At 54.2% G+C, this 15,681-nt stretch overlaps 1 protein-coding gene across 1 annotated transcript in view; it reads left to right on the forward strand.

Moving 5' to 3' along the window:
• Positions 1 to 3,593, forward strand: part of SEC14L1 (SEC14 like lipid binding 1) — a 41,237-nt gene extending 37,644 nt beyond the window's left edge. The window contains 2 exon segments of the mRNA XM_017833063.1: positions 351 to 529; positions 1,048 to 3,593. Of these exon segments, the coding sequence (XP_017688552.1) occupies positions 351 to 529; positions 1,048 to 1,153 (285 nt within the window). The 3' untranslated portion in view covers positions 1,154 to 3,593.
• The last annotated feature ends 12,088 nt before the right edge of the window (positions 3,594 to 15,681 follow it).

Below are 15,681 nucleotides of genomic sequence, written 5' to 3' on the forward strand. Positions count from 1 at the left end.
CACTCTCTGTGAGGCAGGAGCCTCGAGTGCCCTTTTCACTGTCTCAAAGGACAGCTGTTAATGAAAACAAATGGAAAAAGTGGATATTGTTTTAAACCAGAACTTTGTCCTTTCAGTAACCCCCGGACACTCTCAAAAAGCCAGAGGAGCTGTTTGTTGGTGTTCTGTCCCGACTTTGATGAGCACGTTCTGTGGGAAGTCACCCAGCACAGCCAGTTGGCTGAGGAGCTGAAATATTGGCATTGGGGAAGAATAACGGGCATGTGGGCACTTCTTCCAAGCTTGGAAAAGGAATTTCAAATTTTTCAAATCTTTATTAACAAAGTTAATATTTAATTTTTGCTTTCCAGGGCTCCCACGTGACCAGGTGGCCTGGTTTCTATATTCTGCAGTGGAAGTTCCACAGCATGCCTGCCTGTGCTACAACCAACCTGCCTCGTGTGGATGATGTCTTGGCATCTCTACAGGTGTCCTCTCACAAATGTAAAGTGATGTACTATACAGAAGTGATAGGATCTGAAGATTTCAGGTATGTCTGGCCAGGGTCAGCCAGCGTCAGACCTTTTTGATACTTAGATGATCAAGCCAGTGTCAAGTTCACTGAAATATAAGTAAATTGTGAGGGCTTTAAAAAAAGAAATCAACCAGTATCGGCACCGAGGGCAACTAATGTATAAAAGGGGTTAATTAGTTATCTTGTGGTAATCATCACTGGCCACTTTGCTCTGCTTTGAAAGCCCTGTGTGAGTTGTTGGGCTTGGCAGGTAGAAATGGGTACAGTTCAGAATGGAATTGAGTCAGTTCTGTTGCCTGCCCGTTGATAAACTTGACTGAAAATATTTCCCAGTCTCTTTGAACAGCATCTGTTTTTTGTAAGGCTTGCAGTGTCCTCATTATTTTATGTGTTGAGGCAGAAAAGCTTTTGAGTATCTTGCACCAAAACTCTTACTTGCTTTTTATTTAATGTGCAAAAAAATACAGATACAGAGCAGAAATCAAAATCTTTGCATGGTCTGAGGCTTAAAACTGCTTTCTTTTTGATTGCAGGGGATCTATGACCAGCCTTGAATCAAGCCACAGTGGATTCTCCCAGCTCAGTGCTGCCACCACCTCCTCTAGCCAGTCCCATTCCAGCTCCATGATTTCCAGGTAGTGCCACAACAGATGAAAAGCAAATGGATGTGATGGCTGGACCCTCGCCCGTGGCAGCTGACTGCAATACAGCATATTCAACTGGCAATTGTGCAAAAAAAACCCCACCCCACAAAAGCCTTTTATAGATAGTAAAGTAGCTGTTTGAATTTTACACTTAGTGGTTTTGGTCTTTGTTAGATCCAACAGCTTGTCTCTTTAACCCTTTTTCCTAACTCAGCCATAAATATTTTTGCAAGTGTGCTTGCACAAATCCTAACTCTGAACACAAGGGCTCTTATTGAAAAGGAAAACCAACCAGTGCATCAGTTAAGAATATTTTTTTTTAACTGTGTAGATGTTTAAAAGCAAAAAAAAAAAAAAAAAAAAAGAGGAAAACCCTACCAAAAATGCTCCGTAGTGCATTAGAGATCAACTGCAATTCTCCTGTCAGGACATTCCTTGCCATCCTGAGAAATCCCCTGTGATCTTCCAGTGCTGCAAACTGTTCTCCCATTGCCACCACTGATGTCCGAGACAAAGAACAGCAGTTGCTGGATACTTGACTTTGTGAGTCCTTTTTTTTCAAAGCATGCCCACAGAGCTGTGGCCAGGCTGTAAACACTAAATATACCTTTTGTATGAGCACATTTTTTGGGGAAATCTGAGCTCTGGGTCTTGATGGGTTAAAGCAATTCATTCTTTTCCTTGGATTTGTGCTTGAAGCACTGCAGAGAGAGAGGCAGAGAGCAGACTCTCCCTCACTGTGCCATGCTGCTCTGAGGATTTGTTCCCAGCTCTGTGCTGGAGCTTCACTAGTGCATTCCAAGTGAGTTGATTTTACTGAGATTCTGTTCTTACCAGGAATTTATGCAGAGCTTTAGCTGGCTGCCTGAATCAGTCTGAAGGAGGTATGGCTTAACATCCTTCCTGTTCACTTCTCACTCCCTCGGGCCTCCTGTCCTTCCCTGTCAGAAACAGAGCACTTCACTTCTGAGCAGCACAAGCTTTAGTGTGGGCAGGGAGCACAGGGCTCTTCCCTCTGGGGGACACAGGAGAAGATGCTCTAAGCATTTTCTGGATTGTTTTCACTATTGCCACTGCCACTGTGGGTTTTGTCCCTGTCTGCCCAGGCCTGGGTTGAACTCTTGTTAAAGTCCATTCTTGCACCTTTAGCCCTCTCTCCACGCAGAGTGAAAGGCTCCAAAGGCTGAAGTGCTGAGCAAAGGGCTGTCAGACAACTACAAACCACGCCTGGCAGTGGAGCAGAGAAGATTTAGGTCTGAAATGCAGCAGGATTTGCACAGTTAGACCCTGCTTGGTCTTTCCTCACCCTCTTAGAGCTAAATTGTCCATCCAGGCACAAGGAGCTTCTGTGCTGCAGCCCCTGCTAGGAAGGCTCTGTCCTGGGGAGCAGCACTGCTGGGGGTAGGTGGTAGAGGAGCTTGCACTTAGAAAGCAGAACTCACTCGAGGTCCTGGACCCCCTGCCTGAGGAAAGCTGGTTCTGAACTCAGAATAAAGATTTTATGCCTGCAGAGCTCCTGAGAGGCAGGTTACTGACCTCTGACAGCACCTGTCCTGCCAGACCAGTTCTGGCTGTGGGATGTGGCAGAGCTGAAAGTATTTTAGTAACAGATTTAGAGGTGCTGAGCGACCGGTCTCCTTAAACTGAACCAAACTGGTGTATTTTGGAGGGTTTTAAGGACTTATAAATTGAAGATGGAGGTTGGACTGTTACTTAGGCTGCCAAAGTGGGCAGTTGTGTGAGACAGGCCACTGCTTTGGTGTGAAGCAGCTCCCACCCAGTGTCTGCACAGCAGCCATTCCACTGCCACTTACCAGGCTGTAAGGGCTGAAGGTGGTCCCCCTTCTCTCTCTCTCTCTCTGTCTCTCTCTCTCAGATGGCGATTTTGCTGACAACTGTAAAGAATCTGCTTCATTCAACACTCCACATCTCTCCAGAGGTGTCTGGCTTTGTAGACCTTTTTGAGTTGCAGTCCCTTTTCAAGTCTGAAGATCTGTGTTTTGTTTTTCACTTGAGCTGGCTCAAAAGTGGCACTTTGGGTTTTTCCTGCTGTTGATCTTAACACATCTTTTAGAGCTCAAAGCACATGACAGCACAAACAGCTGGGAAGATAAAATAATAGTTAATCTTCCTCTAAGCAAAGTGCTGTGGCAATATGACTTGATCACTGCAGTCTGACTAATTAATTTCCCCTACACTGGTCTTTCTTTATGTGATATTACTGCTCTTCTTCCTTCTCTCAGCCAGTAACTCTTCTGTTGGCACTTTTCCTGTTATCAGTGTCCTTCTGCACTTCACTATCTCTCCTCATGAACTGCATATCAAATTCTGTAAATGTTTTGTATACATAATACCTCATTCTTGGTAATAAAATACAGATAGTCTTTAAAAGATTTTTTTATCGTTATCAATAAATGTGAACTGTTTGGAAAAAAGGGGTCAATCTCTTTATTTCATTTATCTACTGCAAAGCTTCCAGGTTATTTTATGTGCTGAATTCAGGTCTGCAAGATCTGCTCTGGGACAGTGCTGTTGTGGGGGATGCAGGAGACTCTTCAGCTCTGCCACTGGGGAGAAGTTCAAGCAAAGCAGTTTGTTTTGGAGAGTAGAAACCTGAGCTGCACAAGGTACAGGAAATGTGGGTGAGAACTGGGTGTTCTCAGTGCAGGCACAGCTACCCAAGCCATGAATCTGCCTCATTTCCTCTCATTCAAGAATAATGCTGCTCTCATTCAAGAATAATGCTCAAGAATAGAGCTGCCCATGCAGGGGTTTGATCCTCTCCATTTCCAGGGGTGAGTGAGCCTTAGGACACCTGACACCTTGGGCAGGAGACTGAGACAATCACATTTGGGAAATTAGGATTTTTAATTAGCAGAAGTAGACTAAGCTTTAGCTATTTTTGAAACAGGAGCCAATAAATGTCAGGCTGTGGTTTTTCTAACCCCTGGAGTTAGAGCAGTGGCTGAAACATGTTTATGGGCGGTCTTCAAAATTTTACCCAAGCTGTGAAGTTTCTAAAATAAGAATCTTTTAAACTATGGTCTGTGGAGGTCTGTCAGCAAGACCAGATGGCTGCCTGACCTACTTTAAGTTTTAACATGTGGCCATTATTTTTATGCCAGCACATAATTATACTGGACCAGCTTTCTGCTGTGCTGGACCTTACTGAGTGCAACAGCCCTTGACAAGGAGTCCTACAAGGAGGTGGCTTTGCTGCTCAGCTGGGCTGTGCCCTGGGAGATGGGGGGAGCTGCCTTGCCTGGCCAGTGCTCCTCTGAAATGGGAATGAAATAAAACTGAGCCTCTGACCTTACTTGAGCTGGGAAGGTGACAATGGTGTGGGCCAGGGCTGCTCTGCCGTGCAGCTCCCCTGGGAGAGGTGTTAATCTGGTCGAAATGTATTTTGGGCTTTGGTGTTTGTTTTTTTGTTTGCTAGTTGTTTTTTTGTTTGGTTGTTTTTTGTTTCGTTTTGTTTGTTTGGTTTTGGTTTTTTTTGTTGTTTGGTTGTGGTTTTTTTAAGACAAAGCAAAATTCCTGGCAGAAATTTCATCTGTTTTTTTCCACCTGCCTCCCCTGCCAGCCCTCCCTGCTCCCTGCAAAGCCAAGGGCTCCCTGTTCTCCAGGTGTAAGACCCTGTTGTCCTTCCACTTTCAAACCCAGCTTGCCAATGCACCCATAAATTCTCAGCCATCCAAGGTGAAGGGTCCTGAACTGCCATTTCCAAGTCTCCCCATGCATCCCTCCTGGCAGAGCAGGAGCTGGTGGTGGCTCACTGTCCAGTGGCACTGCCCAAACAGCAGCACGTGCAGGAGCAGCCAGGACTGTTTTCTCTTCCATTGCCTTGCAGGGTTGGCTAATTCTGTGCGTGGTGTAGGCAGGCAAGTTAAAATGATGCTGGAAAAAAGGCTCCTGTCATTGCAGGCAGTGCAGGATGCACGTGGAGCCCTTGCCTGTGCCACGAGTGCCCGGGGTGTGCTGGCACCATCCTACATCAGGGGAAGGTGCAAGGCCAGCACAGCACCTTGGAAAGCTGCTTCCCAGGGCAGGGGCTGCTTAAATCCACCAGGAGAGACGAATCCTCAACCTGAAGCCTTAGGTTTTGTTTGTCTTGCCAGTCACCATCACCCAGCACAATTCAGGCTCTAAAAAAAATTCACCTTTTTTTTTTTGAAGGGAAGGAAAGCACTTATTTTATTTTGCAAACTCATGCTGGCGTGAGGAGTTTGGACACTGGGGAATAATGTCAGAATTTTGCAGCTTGTTGTTTCTCTTTTATTCCCTCCCCTGTGGACGTTGCTGAATCCATCCCACTTCATGCCATCAGCATTGGTGCCCTGGGGGGCACGTGGCAGCTGCCAAGGGGAGCAGGGAAGGCACCCTGGTTTTGGGGCTTGAGCCAGGTCTGGTTCAGCCCTTTCCCCGATGCCCAGAGTGGGCTACAGAAACAGGGGTAAGAGGGGTAGAGATGGGCCTCCCCCAACCTTTCTCCTGGCCTGATAAACCCACAAATAGATAGATCTCAGGCTTTTCTGGTGCTGATGGAGTCTTCCCTTGTGCCGTGGGGTGACCTGAATGGGGCAGCTCCCCCTGGCATGGGCAGCCTGAGGGGAGTCCTGGCTCCCAACACCCCACAAGTATTGTGGGATGCTGCTGTACCCCAGCACTGCCCCACACCTGAGGGCTGTGCTTTGAATTGTTTGAAAACAAAAGGGAGAATGAAGGAAGAGGAGAAGGGGAAAGAGGAGGAGAAGAAAAAGGGAAAGAAGAAAAGAAAAAAGGAGTTAATGATACACTTCATCCTGTCACTACCCAGCACCAAAAAAGTTGCAGGGCAGCCCCAGCCACCAGCTTTGCCTCCCACCCCATGGTTTACACACTCCCACGTCCTAAAGGGATGTTGTGCAGGAAACGTCCAGCTGGTTGTTGAAGAGCAAGTGCAGGGGGGCTCTGTGTGACCCCCCAGTCTGGGCTGTGCTGGGAAGATCCACAGCCTGGCTGGGGGTCTCTGGGTTGCCGGACCCCAAACCCTGCCCTGTGCGGAGTCCAGGGCTCCCCCTGCCATCACCCCCCCAGCCCAGTGTCCCCCCGTGACCCCTTGGACCACTCATGGGGGTCACCAGACCCCCACGGCTGCCGGCCCAGGGGTGAGCAGGGCGATGCTGAGCCCGTGTAGGGGGGACCCAGCCCTGCAGGCAGCCCCTTGTACCCCCGAACACCCCCCCCGTCACCTCTGTCCCTGTGGGGGCACCGGCGGGGGGTCCGGCACAAACCCACCCCACCAAGCCTGGGCTGTAGAACCAACGGACCGGGGGCACAGGGCTGGGGGAGACCCCTGGACTGGGGGGGTCTGGGGCCGTGCTGGTGCCCGGGGACAGGGCAGGGACACGGGTGGCGGCGGCTCCGCCGGTCCCCGCACAAACCCCACTAGATGGTGCCAGCGGCCCGCGCTCGGCCCGGGGGTGGGACACTGTTCCTGCTGCCAGGGAAGGGGGGACACTGACCCCACTGTGCCCGTCCCCACTGCTCCCACTGCTCCCACTGATCCCACTGCTCCCACTGCTCCCACCGCTCCCACTGCTCCCACTGCTCCCACTGCCAGGGGCTCGGCACTGGTCCATACTGGGAGCCGCCAACAGGGCAGGGGAGCCCCGTGTGGCCCCCCAGAAGGGAGCAGCCGCCTCTCCAGCTCCCAGACCCATGGGGCAGCCGGGCTGGGTCACCCCCGGGTCCCCCCAGACCCTCACCCTGAGCCCCATCCAAGAGGATGCCCTGCCGGTCCCCCAGGCATCATCCTGCCTCTTGGATTGCTCTCCCCCTACTGCGAATCTTCCTAAACAGTCACCATCTCCCAGGAGTCCTGAGAAAGTTAATCAACACCGGAGACGACCCTTGAGGAGCTGCTGGGAGAAACCCTGCAGAAGTGAAAAAATATTCTGCTTATTTCTTGGTCCCGGTAAGAATCAACCCATGAGCTGCAATGGGCTGTATCCAAACTCTGAAGTTTAATTATGAGCAGGATTCCACCAGGGAAAGGGAGGTGGAGAGAGGAACAGCCTGGTGAAAAAGATGGGAACCGAAAATGCAAGTTCTCCCCAAAAAAAGAGCCTTGAAGGGATGGCAAACCAAACTTTTTCTCACGTATTTTTACCTTTGCATCGTTATTTATATTATTATGACATGGTACCTCTTCTTGGAGGTGCTGAAATAGCAGCAAAGTGGCTGGAGGACCCTCAGGTCAAAAAACGTGTGTGCCAGAGCAGGGAGGGCAGGACTTGCCCCTCTCCCCATGGCTGGCACTGGCACTGCCAGGTCATGGCAGGGGTTTTTCCAGCCCTGGGGAGTGATGGGCAGTGCACCCCTACTTAAAGCTTCTGCCATTCCCTCCAGCCTGGAGAGGCCAAACAGCTCCAGCCACATCCCCAGTGGAACCCCAGAGCCCACCTGCTGTGGTGTGCAGGACATGGGCTGCTGCAAACGCAGCCTGTTCATGGATTGCTCCTGCTCCAGGGGATTTCCCTGAAATCCCTCATGAGTTGGTGATGGATATTTCGTAACAGCTCCCAGAAACCTTCTCCCATCACAGCTTGTGCCAGCAGAGCACCACAAGTCTGGTTCACACCCCGGCTGTGTGTGCAGCCCCTGCCAGGCTGCACCTGGACTCCCAAAACTCCTTGCCCAGGGGTGAGGGCTGCCCAGGGACACACCAGGACAAGGCTCCCAGACCAGGCTGTGGCGATGCCATCTGGCCACCATCATCAGCCCAACCCCATGTGCCCACCCCGGGCTCAGCACCCCCGTATGGGGCCAGCACAGCTGGGGGTGGGTGGCCCTGCAGGACCCCAGCACCCATCGACACCCAGAGCAGAGCCAAGCAAAGCAGACAGAAGGTTTTTCTTGCTGGACATGGGGCACTTCAGGGGTGAAATACCCGAGGCAGCTCTGGCCCCACAGAGGGGCCAGTTGCAGCTGGGGGCCTCTGCAGGGCAACCTCCTCCACACAGTTTTCCCTAAAAACTCTATTTCCTGAGCAAGGGAAGGGCCTGTCTCCCCACTGCCCATTCCATCAACCCCTCTGCAGCAGCCTTGTCTGCATCCCTCCCCCAAGAGCAGCCAGGACACACTTGCATGATGACACTGATGCTCTGAGCCAGCCCTGGGCAGCCACAGACCCGGGTATTTGTTCATCCTTCACAAGAATTAAACAGGAAAAGAAGCAGGAAAGCATGATGTGAGCTCTCCCCAGGGAGGGCTGGAGCTGCCCAGCACTGGCAGGGACATCACCCAGGGCAAGGTCGCTGGGCCCTTGCAGTCCACCCAGCAACTCTGCTCTGTTCACCCCAACAGAGCTGCAGCACCCAGGGCCCTGCAGGACCCTCAGTATCCGAGAGCTGAGGCTGCCTGAGCAATTCTCTTTGAAGATATTTGATGCTCTGCTGCTGCAGAGAGGAGGGAACCTGCTCTCCATCTGCCTCTCTGACCCTCCTGGGCCCTGAATGCTGCTGTGGGGAACTGCAAAGGACTGACAAGGAGGAACAGCAAAGCCCATCCCCTGGGACAAGGAGAGCTCTCTGGACCTAAGGAACAGCTTTTCCCACCTGGAATAGGGCAGGATCTTGGCAAGAGGTGGCTCGTGCTGCTGCCCAGGACTCAGTGGGATGTTGGGGCTGGAGCTCCAGCCCCCAGACACAGCCCAAGTGGTGGCCCCGTGGCTGGCACTCAGTGAGAGCAGAGGGCACCACACAGCCCCATTCCATGCTGGGACCAGTGGAGCACTGGTGTGAAGGCAGATACACCAGACTGGCCCAGTCACCCCTCCTGGCACTGTGCTGATTGTCCTGCAGGATGTCCCACAGTGGGACACTCAGCAGTCACATCTCCAGGTCCTTCCCCTGGGGGACACGGAGCAGTGACATCAATCTGTGCAAACAGATATCCAAAACCCCACTGAACCACAGCCCAACCCCATATGGGACACACTGCTGCTGGGAGCCATGGAGGGGGATCCCAGAGCACACCACTGGATCCCAGAGGACGTGATACCAGCAATGCTGGGTCTTTGCCTCCTGAAACAGAAGAACACATGTGTTCAGGCTCAAAGGCTGCGATGCTGTTCCATGTTTGCTTTGCCCTTTGAGGTGCCCTGGCTGGGGGCAGAGAGGCACCTGTGTGTGTGAGTTAGAGCTGTGGATCTGAAATAACATCCCTGGGAATGGTGCTGGATCACTCCTGGAGGAGCAGGGCTCTGCCCTGGGGGCCAGGGGCTGATGTGGGATGGGGACCAGCTGCTGTGACTTGCACAGAGCCTGGCACAGGACCTGGTGTGGAGCTGCTGGAGAAGGAGGATGAGTGTTAATTAGTGAAGGGCTGGGAGACAGGGCATGAATCAGATCAGTGGATAACACAGAGCACCAGGTTTTTGGAAAGCTGCTGTCTCTCTGTGTCATGTTGGGGAGCTGGTGGTGCCTGCAGCTGCCCCAGAGCTCTCGGTGGAGAACAGCCAGGAGACACCATCATCTGCTCCTCCAGCCCAAACAGTAGCACCAACCCATCCCCAGGGATGGACCCCTTGTCTAAGAAACCAGCCCAAGGAGCCCACTGGGGATGAAGAGAAAGGCTGTGGGGACCTGGAGTGACGTCTGGCACACACATAACAACCTCCCCAGGAGAATGTGAAGACCCTGGGGATGGAGCAGGCAGGGCCTCAGAGCTCTGAGTCAGGCCACAGACGTCACAAGCTGATGGCCCCTGCAGTGCTGGCAGCCCCTGAGAGCCCCCACAGCAAGCCAGAGATGCTGCTGAGTCAGTGCTCACTGGGAGAAGCTGGGGGACAGCCTCTGGCAGGGACTTGGAGAGCTCAGACCCGGCCAGGGAAAGCAGAGCAAGGACAGAGCTGCCACCTCCATCCCATGAGTTTCAGGGTCCTGGTTCAGGGAGGGCAAAGTCATAAATTTCAGCCGTCTGTGGTTTGCAGCTCCATAGAAAGTGCTGCCAAAAGAAAGTGTTTTCAGCCCTGCAGCTGAGAGCAGAGGGACACCAGAGCTGACCCAGTGCCAGGCTGCAGCAGGGGTGCTCATGGGGCGAGTTTAACCCCCCTGACAGTGCTTTTCCTGCAGCCCCTCTGTGCAGGGTTTCTTAATGCCTTTAAAGTGCAGGGTCCCAGGGGCTCGGGCAGCCCTGTCAGCCTCAGAGCAGCATCCCTCCCTGGGCAGAGCACCCCCCTCCAGCCCTGCATCCCACACTGCCTTCCCTGTGCTGGGAGGGGAGAAGGCGAGTTTACAAAGTGCCTATATCTGCCCCACATACAAGAATACATATATGGGGGGGAATGGGGGCTTTAAACAAGCCAGGATGGTGCAGGCAGCAGCGAGATGTGGCTGGAAGCTTGCAGGAGGAGATCCCTGCATCCCCACCCTCAGCAGGGAGCCTTGTCCTGCCTCTGCTCAGCACTGGCACCGTCGCTTTGCAATCACTGCTTTATTTTGCCAACAATGTGCACCAACACACCCACATGTGTGCAAACCACCCTCCCCTCATTCACAGGTGAGCACAGCCCTGAAAGACCCTTTTATCCGAGTCCACCTGAAGGCAGGAGCAGATGCCAGCCCTTGACCGCGTCTCACCACGCATCTGTGCCCCTCCCCAACACCAGGGCACACATACTGTGCCATCTGGAGCGTGACACGGTGGCAGCAAATCCAATTTATGAGCCAGAGGATTGCCAAACACATCTGGCTTTGTCAGGTCACCCCGCACCGCTGGCGCTCGTCATATGGATCCAGGACAAACCCCCGCCTTTGTTTGCTCCTGTTTGGGCATCAGGAGCGTCCTGGGCACTGCAGGATGGCAGCTCGGGAGCATTAGCTCACCGTAGGGTGAGTTTGTCTTCATGCTAAACCCTTCCTGGAGATGTCAGCTGCCAGAACGTGTCATTTCTGCTTCATGGCGCTGCCTTGGCGCTTCATGGATGTGACAGAGTGACAAGCAGCAGCACCCTTGAAGGAAGGGCTCGGTCTGGATGGCTCTTCTCTGACAAACAAGTGTGAGCCGGGCTGGGCCGAGCCAGTCACTCAGGGTGACCACTCTGCGGGGGCCAGGGGTGTCCGTGGTGGTGGGGACACGTTGTGAGCTCAGCCACGGTCACTGGGAGGTGCTCCCGAATCCCAAAGCAAGGCTGGGGCTGTCACAGCTCCGTGTCAGAGCCGGGACGCTGCCTGCCCGCCCCCCGGGCTCCGGTGAGTCACAGCACATCGCCCTGGGAAATGGGGCGGTACTGGAGGGAACTGGGTTGCTGCTGCCTGTGCAATGGGCAGGCTGGAATGGCAGAGTCAGCTTTGGGAAAGGAAACCGGGGGGGTTTCTGCCTGTTGTTAGTGCACTCATGAGGGTCCTTCTCCCCATCCATACCAGGAAAATCCTTCACCAGTGTGAGCCTGCCCGCAGAAACCGACAGCCACTGCCACAGCCCCTCTTCCCAGAATCACAGGATGGTTTGAGCTGGAAGGGAGCTTAAACCTCACCTTGTTCCAACCCCCTGCCATGGGCAAGGAAACTTCCACTAGGCCAGGTTGCTCAGAGGGACCAGGTTACTCAGAGGTTACTCCTGCCATTTGCCTCTCTGATCCTCTCTGAGCCAGAGCAGGTTTTCCAGTGGTGCCAGTGCTGAGTGGGGATCAGAGCAGGGGACCAGTGCAGTGCTGCTCCAGCAGCCCACCCCTGCTGTCCCCAGCAGGCTGAGGCAGTGGGGATGCTGGGAGGCACTGGGGAGTGTCAATGAGGGGCAGGGGGAATGTTGGGGAGCAATGGGGTCTGACCCCAGCTGGCAGCCCCTGGGGACATCTGCTGCAGTCCAGGGGACAGCTGGCCATTTGCAGCTTTGCACTTCTATTTCCCCCTTCAGAGAAGCTGCTCCGTGAGCCAGGAATGCAGCAGTGCTTTGCCCTCCTTGCCTCAGTTTATCTCATAAAAACAAATCTCACCTCTGTCCCCTTTGCAGCAGCTCCTGCAGAGGGTTTAGCAGCCCTTGGCCAGAGGGATGGAGGGAGGGAGCTGGAGGCGTGGACTGAAGGCTGGGACATTTCCCTTCCCACATCCCTGCTGTGAGACCAGGAGGAACTTGGCCAGGGTCAGCACAAGGAGCCACATCCATCAGCTCCGGGTAAATACAGACGATTGTTTGGAGCTGCTGGAAAGGAGAGGAGGGAAGCACATGAGCACCCACACAGGTCACTGCACAAGGAAAATGGAGGCAGTGGGAGGGCCTGGCTGACCCACAGGGCGAGCACAGCCCTGTTTGGGAGACGTGAAGAGGTGCTCAGGTCCTGGTGTCAGATCAACATCCCCTCCCCTCCTGATGCCACTGGAGCCACACTGGCCTTGATAGAAATGAGACCCGAATTTGAGCATAAAGCAGCTACATGGGTTATCTTATCACTGCCAGCTCCTCTCTGCTTCACACTAATGCCAGAGGAGGCTGATGGAAGTGCACATCATTCCCCATCTTCAGAGCCATGGAAGAGCCACAAAGCACTGCTCAGGCGCTTGGGAACAGCTCTGATGCCAGGAGATACCACAGCTCAGAGCCCTGCAAGGAGGGGAGCCCGGAGCCCCCCATTCTCTCACCAAGCCCCCAGGTCTGCAATGTGCCCTGCCCTCCAGTCCCCTCTGACAAATGTGATTTTGGGTTTGTCATCTTTTAGTCCCAGAGCATCACCTCACCACAACTTGGTCAGTGGGTGGCATCCCTGCCCATGGCAGGGGGTTGGGACAAGATGATCTCTTAAGCCCCTTCCAGCCCAAACCATTCTATGATTCCATGATTCCATGACCCCTCCTCCTGGCTCAGTTGGCAGCCTGTCCTCCTGGGGATAGTCCCCAGTGTCCCTGCTCACAGAACATGCTCTTGTCTGCTTACCCACCATGAGAGGGGACTTTCCTCGTTTGCAGCTGGTTTACAGGTGCCTTGAGTGTTCTGCAAACCAGAGACATGGCACTGCTCATCCTTCAGGGCAGGGAGGGCCCCATGACAGCAGGCTCCATCCACAGGCAGCCAGGGAAGGTGCCTCTTCATGGCTCACCAACACCACTTTGATTCCTCCCAAGCAAAAATTTGGGGAAACCAGGAGAGCCGAAGTGCTGTGCTGGGGACACCAAGAGAGCTCAAAGGCCAGAAGCCAGGACACAGCACAGAGCTGGGCACACGGGGGCTCAGCAGGATGGTGCCCCTGGGCACGGCCAGGGCTGGCTACTGCTGATAGTCCCCGACAGGAAATATGTCACGAGCAGGAGATGCCCTGACAGGCGTCGGCTGCGCCGGAGCCCCCGGCAGAGTCTGCGGAGCCGAGACAGCGGCTGCCCGAGCTGTGCTGTCAGGAGCTCTTATGGTGACAGTGCCTTTGGAGAGGGGGTGGTGGGGCATGGGGGACAGTGCTTCCTCCTCTGAAACCAAGAGGGGCAGGGGGAGAGGTTTTGGGGGCAAGCCAGACCAAAACGCTGAGACTCGGCAGCTGAAGGCTGCAGCCAAGGAGCTGCCAGCCCGGGTCACCTGTCCCCCAGGGCAGGGGACATGCAGCCCACACTGTGGGACCTGGCACATGCAGAGGGAACATCGGGCTCCCTTGTAAAATGAATGAAAAGCTCATTTTTTTTGACCTTGCTTTTGGCTAGACCCGTCCTTTGCTCCTGCCCTGAAAAAGAAGGAGCATTTTGACCACGGACGTGTCTACAGCAATAATCAGCTCAGACCCAGGACAACGCTGAGGTCACTTCTGCCCCGAGATGTGAAGGTTAATTTGGTTATTTAAGGATAAGGAGTCACTGGGGAAAGGGTAGGGGACCGTGGCATGAAAGCCCAAGGAGTCAAGGCCATGCAGAGAGTGGGGAAGGGCTCCTCATGGGCAGTGACAGGTGGCCCCAGGCAGGCAGAGCACTGGGGGATGTTTACAACGTGACATTTTCATGCACTCTGGAAAGAAAAAAAAAAACCACCCCAGTTGGTTTTCAGGGCAAGAGCGTCACGTCTGCCTGCCTTTGCACCGGGCATGGCACAGAGCACTGCTCCCAGCAGGACACGGGTCAGGGGAGCCTTGGCTGCCAGCTCTGCTCCGGGCAGGAGCTCGGCCTGGCTGCTGGGAGCAGAGATGTGATGATGGCTGTAGTGTCCCCTGGCAGCCTCAGTGACAGCCTGGGAGAGAGGAGCCATGGCTGAGCCCAGGCTGGGTGGGTGAAGACCCCCTTCTGTGGTCCTGTGTCCCCAGTCTGGGGTCTTGGGCCTCTCCTGCCAGCACCAGACCCTGCTGCACCAGACCCTGTGCTAACACTGTGGATCCACTGAAGATCCCATCTCCTTCTGACACCGTCATGAGAAGCCACATATCCACTCCCAGCCCCACAAACCCCTTCAGGCATCCCTCGAGGGTGCCAGGCTCTCTCTGAATTTAGAGTAGCTCTTCACATTTAAATTTCCTGGACAACAGCAGGACTCTATGCTGTACTTCAGGGGTGTTCTTACCTAATTTGCCATTTTTCTCCTGGGAATCCCTTGCCTGTGCCTGCTAGGACATGTATCACTCATGCAGAGATGCACTGCCAGGTGCCCCCCTGCAGTCCTGCCCTGGTTAATGCTACCACACTTTGTACCACCAGGACCACTGCAGCCTGCTGCAGAGGGGCTGGGCTGGAGCCCTGCTCCCCTATTGCACCTCAGGGCTGTGGGACACACATCTGAGACCTCGGCATCACACATTTCATCTCCTGATGAGCCGAGAGCTCTGCCGTGTCACCCCGTGTCACCCAAGGAAACGCCGTGTCGGTGGCCCAAAGAGACACGAGCTCTTTGCTCCAGCCAATAATCCCAGCCAGGGCAAGATAAGAGATATTACAGAAACTCCTCTGAGCCTGAGAACAGCTGCACTAAATCCCTTTAGTCCTCAGCAAGACATTTGTTTACGGGCAGGCTGGGTTCTGTTACCCGAGGGTGTCTGGTACAGGCTGTCCGTGGCTCCCTGCCCACCCCCCGCAGCACCAGCACGGGTCCCTCGGCCCCCTCGGCCAGGGGGGAACAGGGGCTGTGGCAGGAAATGGGACTGAGGCCAAGGTGGGTTTTGAGACCCCAGATGACCTCTTTGACCTGGAAGAGGTCGGTCGTGTGGAGCAGGGATGAGGTGGGGAGTGCCTGTGCCAGAGTCGGCTTCCAGTGCCCCTGTGCCCAAACTGGGTGCCACAGCTGTGATCCCAGGGCTGAGCTTCCTTGCTGATGGCAGCACAGGTGACACTGGTTTCCATGAGCCTGGCTGTGACTTGGATCAGCAGGACACGCCATGAGGATGCCCTCAGTTCCCCTGAAGTGATTGGTGATGCCAGCAGGGATCTCCTCCCATACCTCCTTCACTGGCACTGGAGGATCCCAAATCCAGCACCACTCTCCTCCTCTCTCCCCACTGACACCCAGCCCTCACCAACTCCAGCCTCTACCCCCGTCTGGCACTGGGGGTCACCAGGCAGCAGGGCAGGAGCCAGGGCGGGT

The sequence above is a fragment of the Lepidothrix coronata genome, unplaced genomic scaffold (assembly GCF_001604755.1).
Source record: "Lepidothrix coronata isolate B3197 unplaced genomic scaffold, Lepidothrix_coronata-1.0 Scaffold210, whole genome shotgun sequence".
Classification (NCBI taxonomy): Eukaryota; Metazoa; Chordata; class Aves; order Passeriformes; family Pipridae; genus Lepidothrix; species Lepidothrix coronata.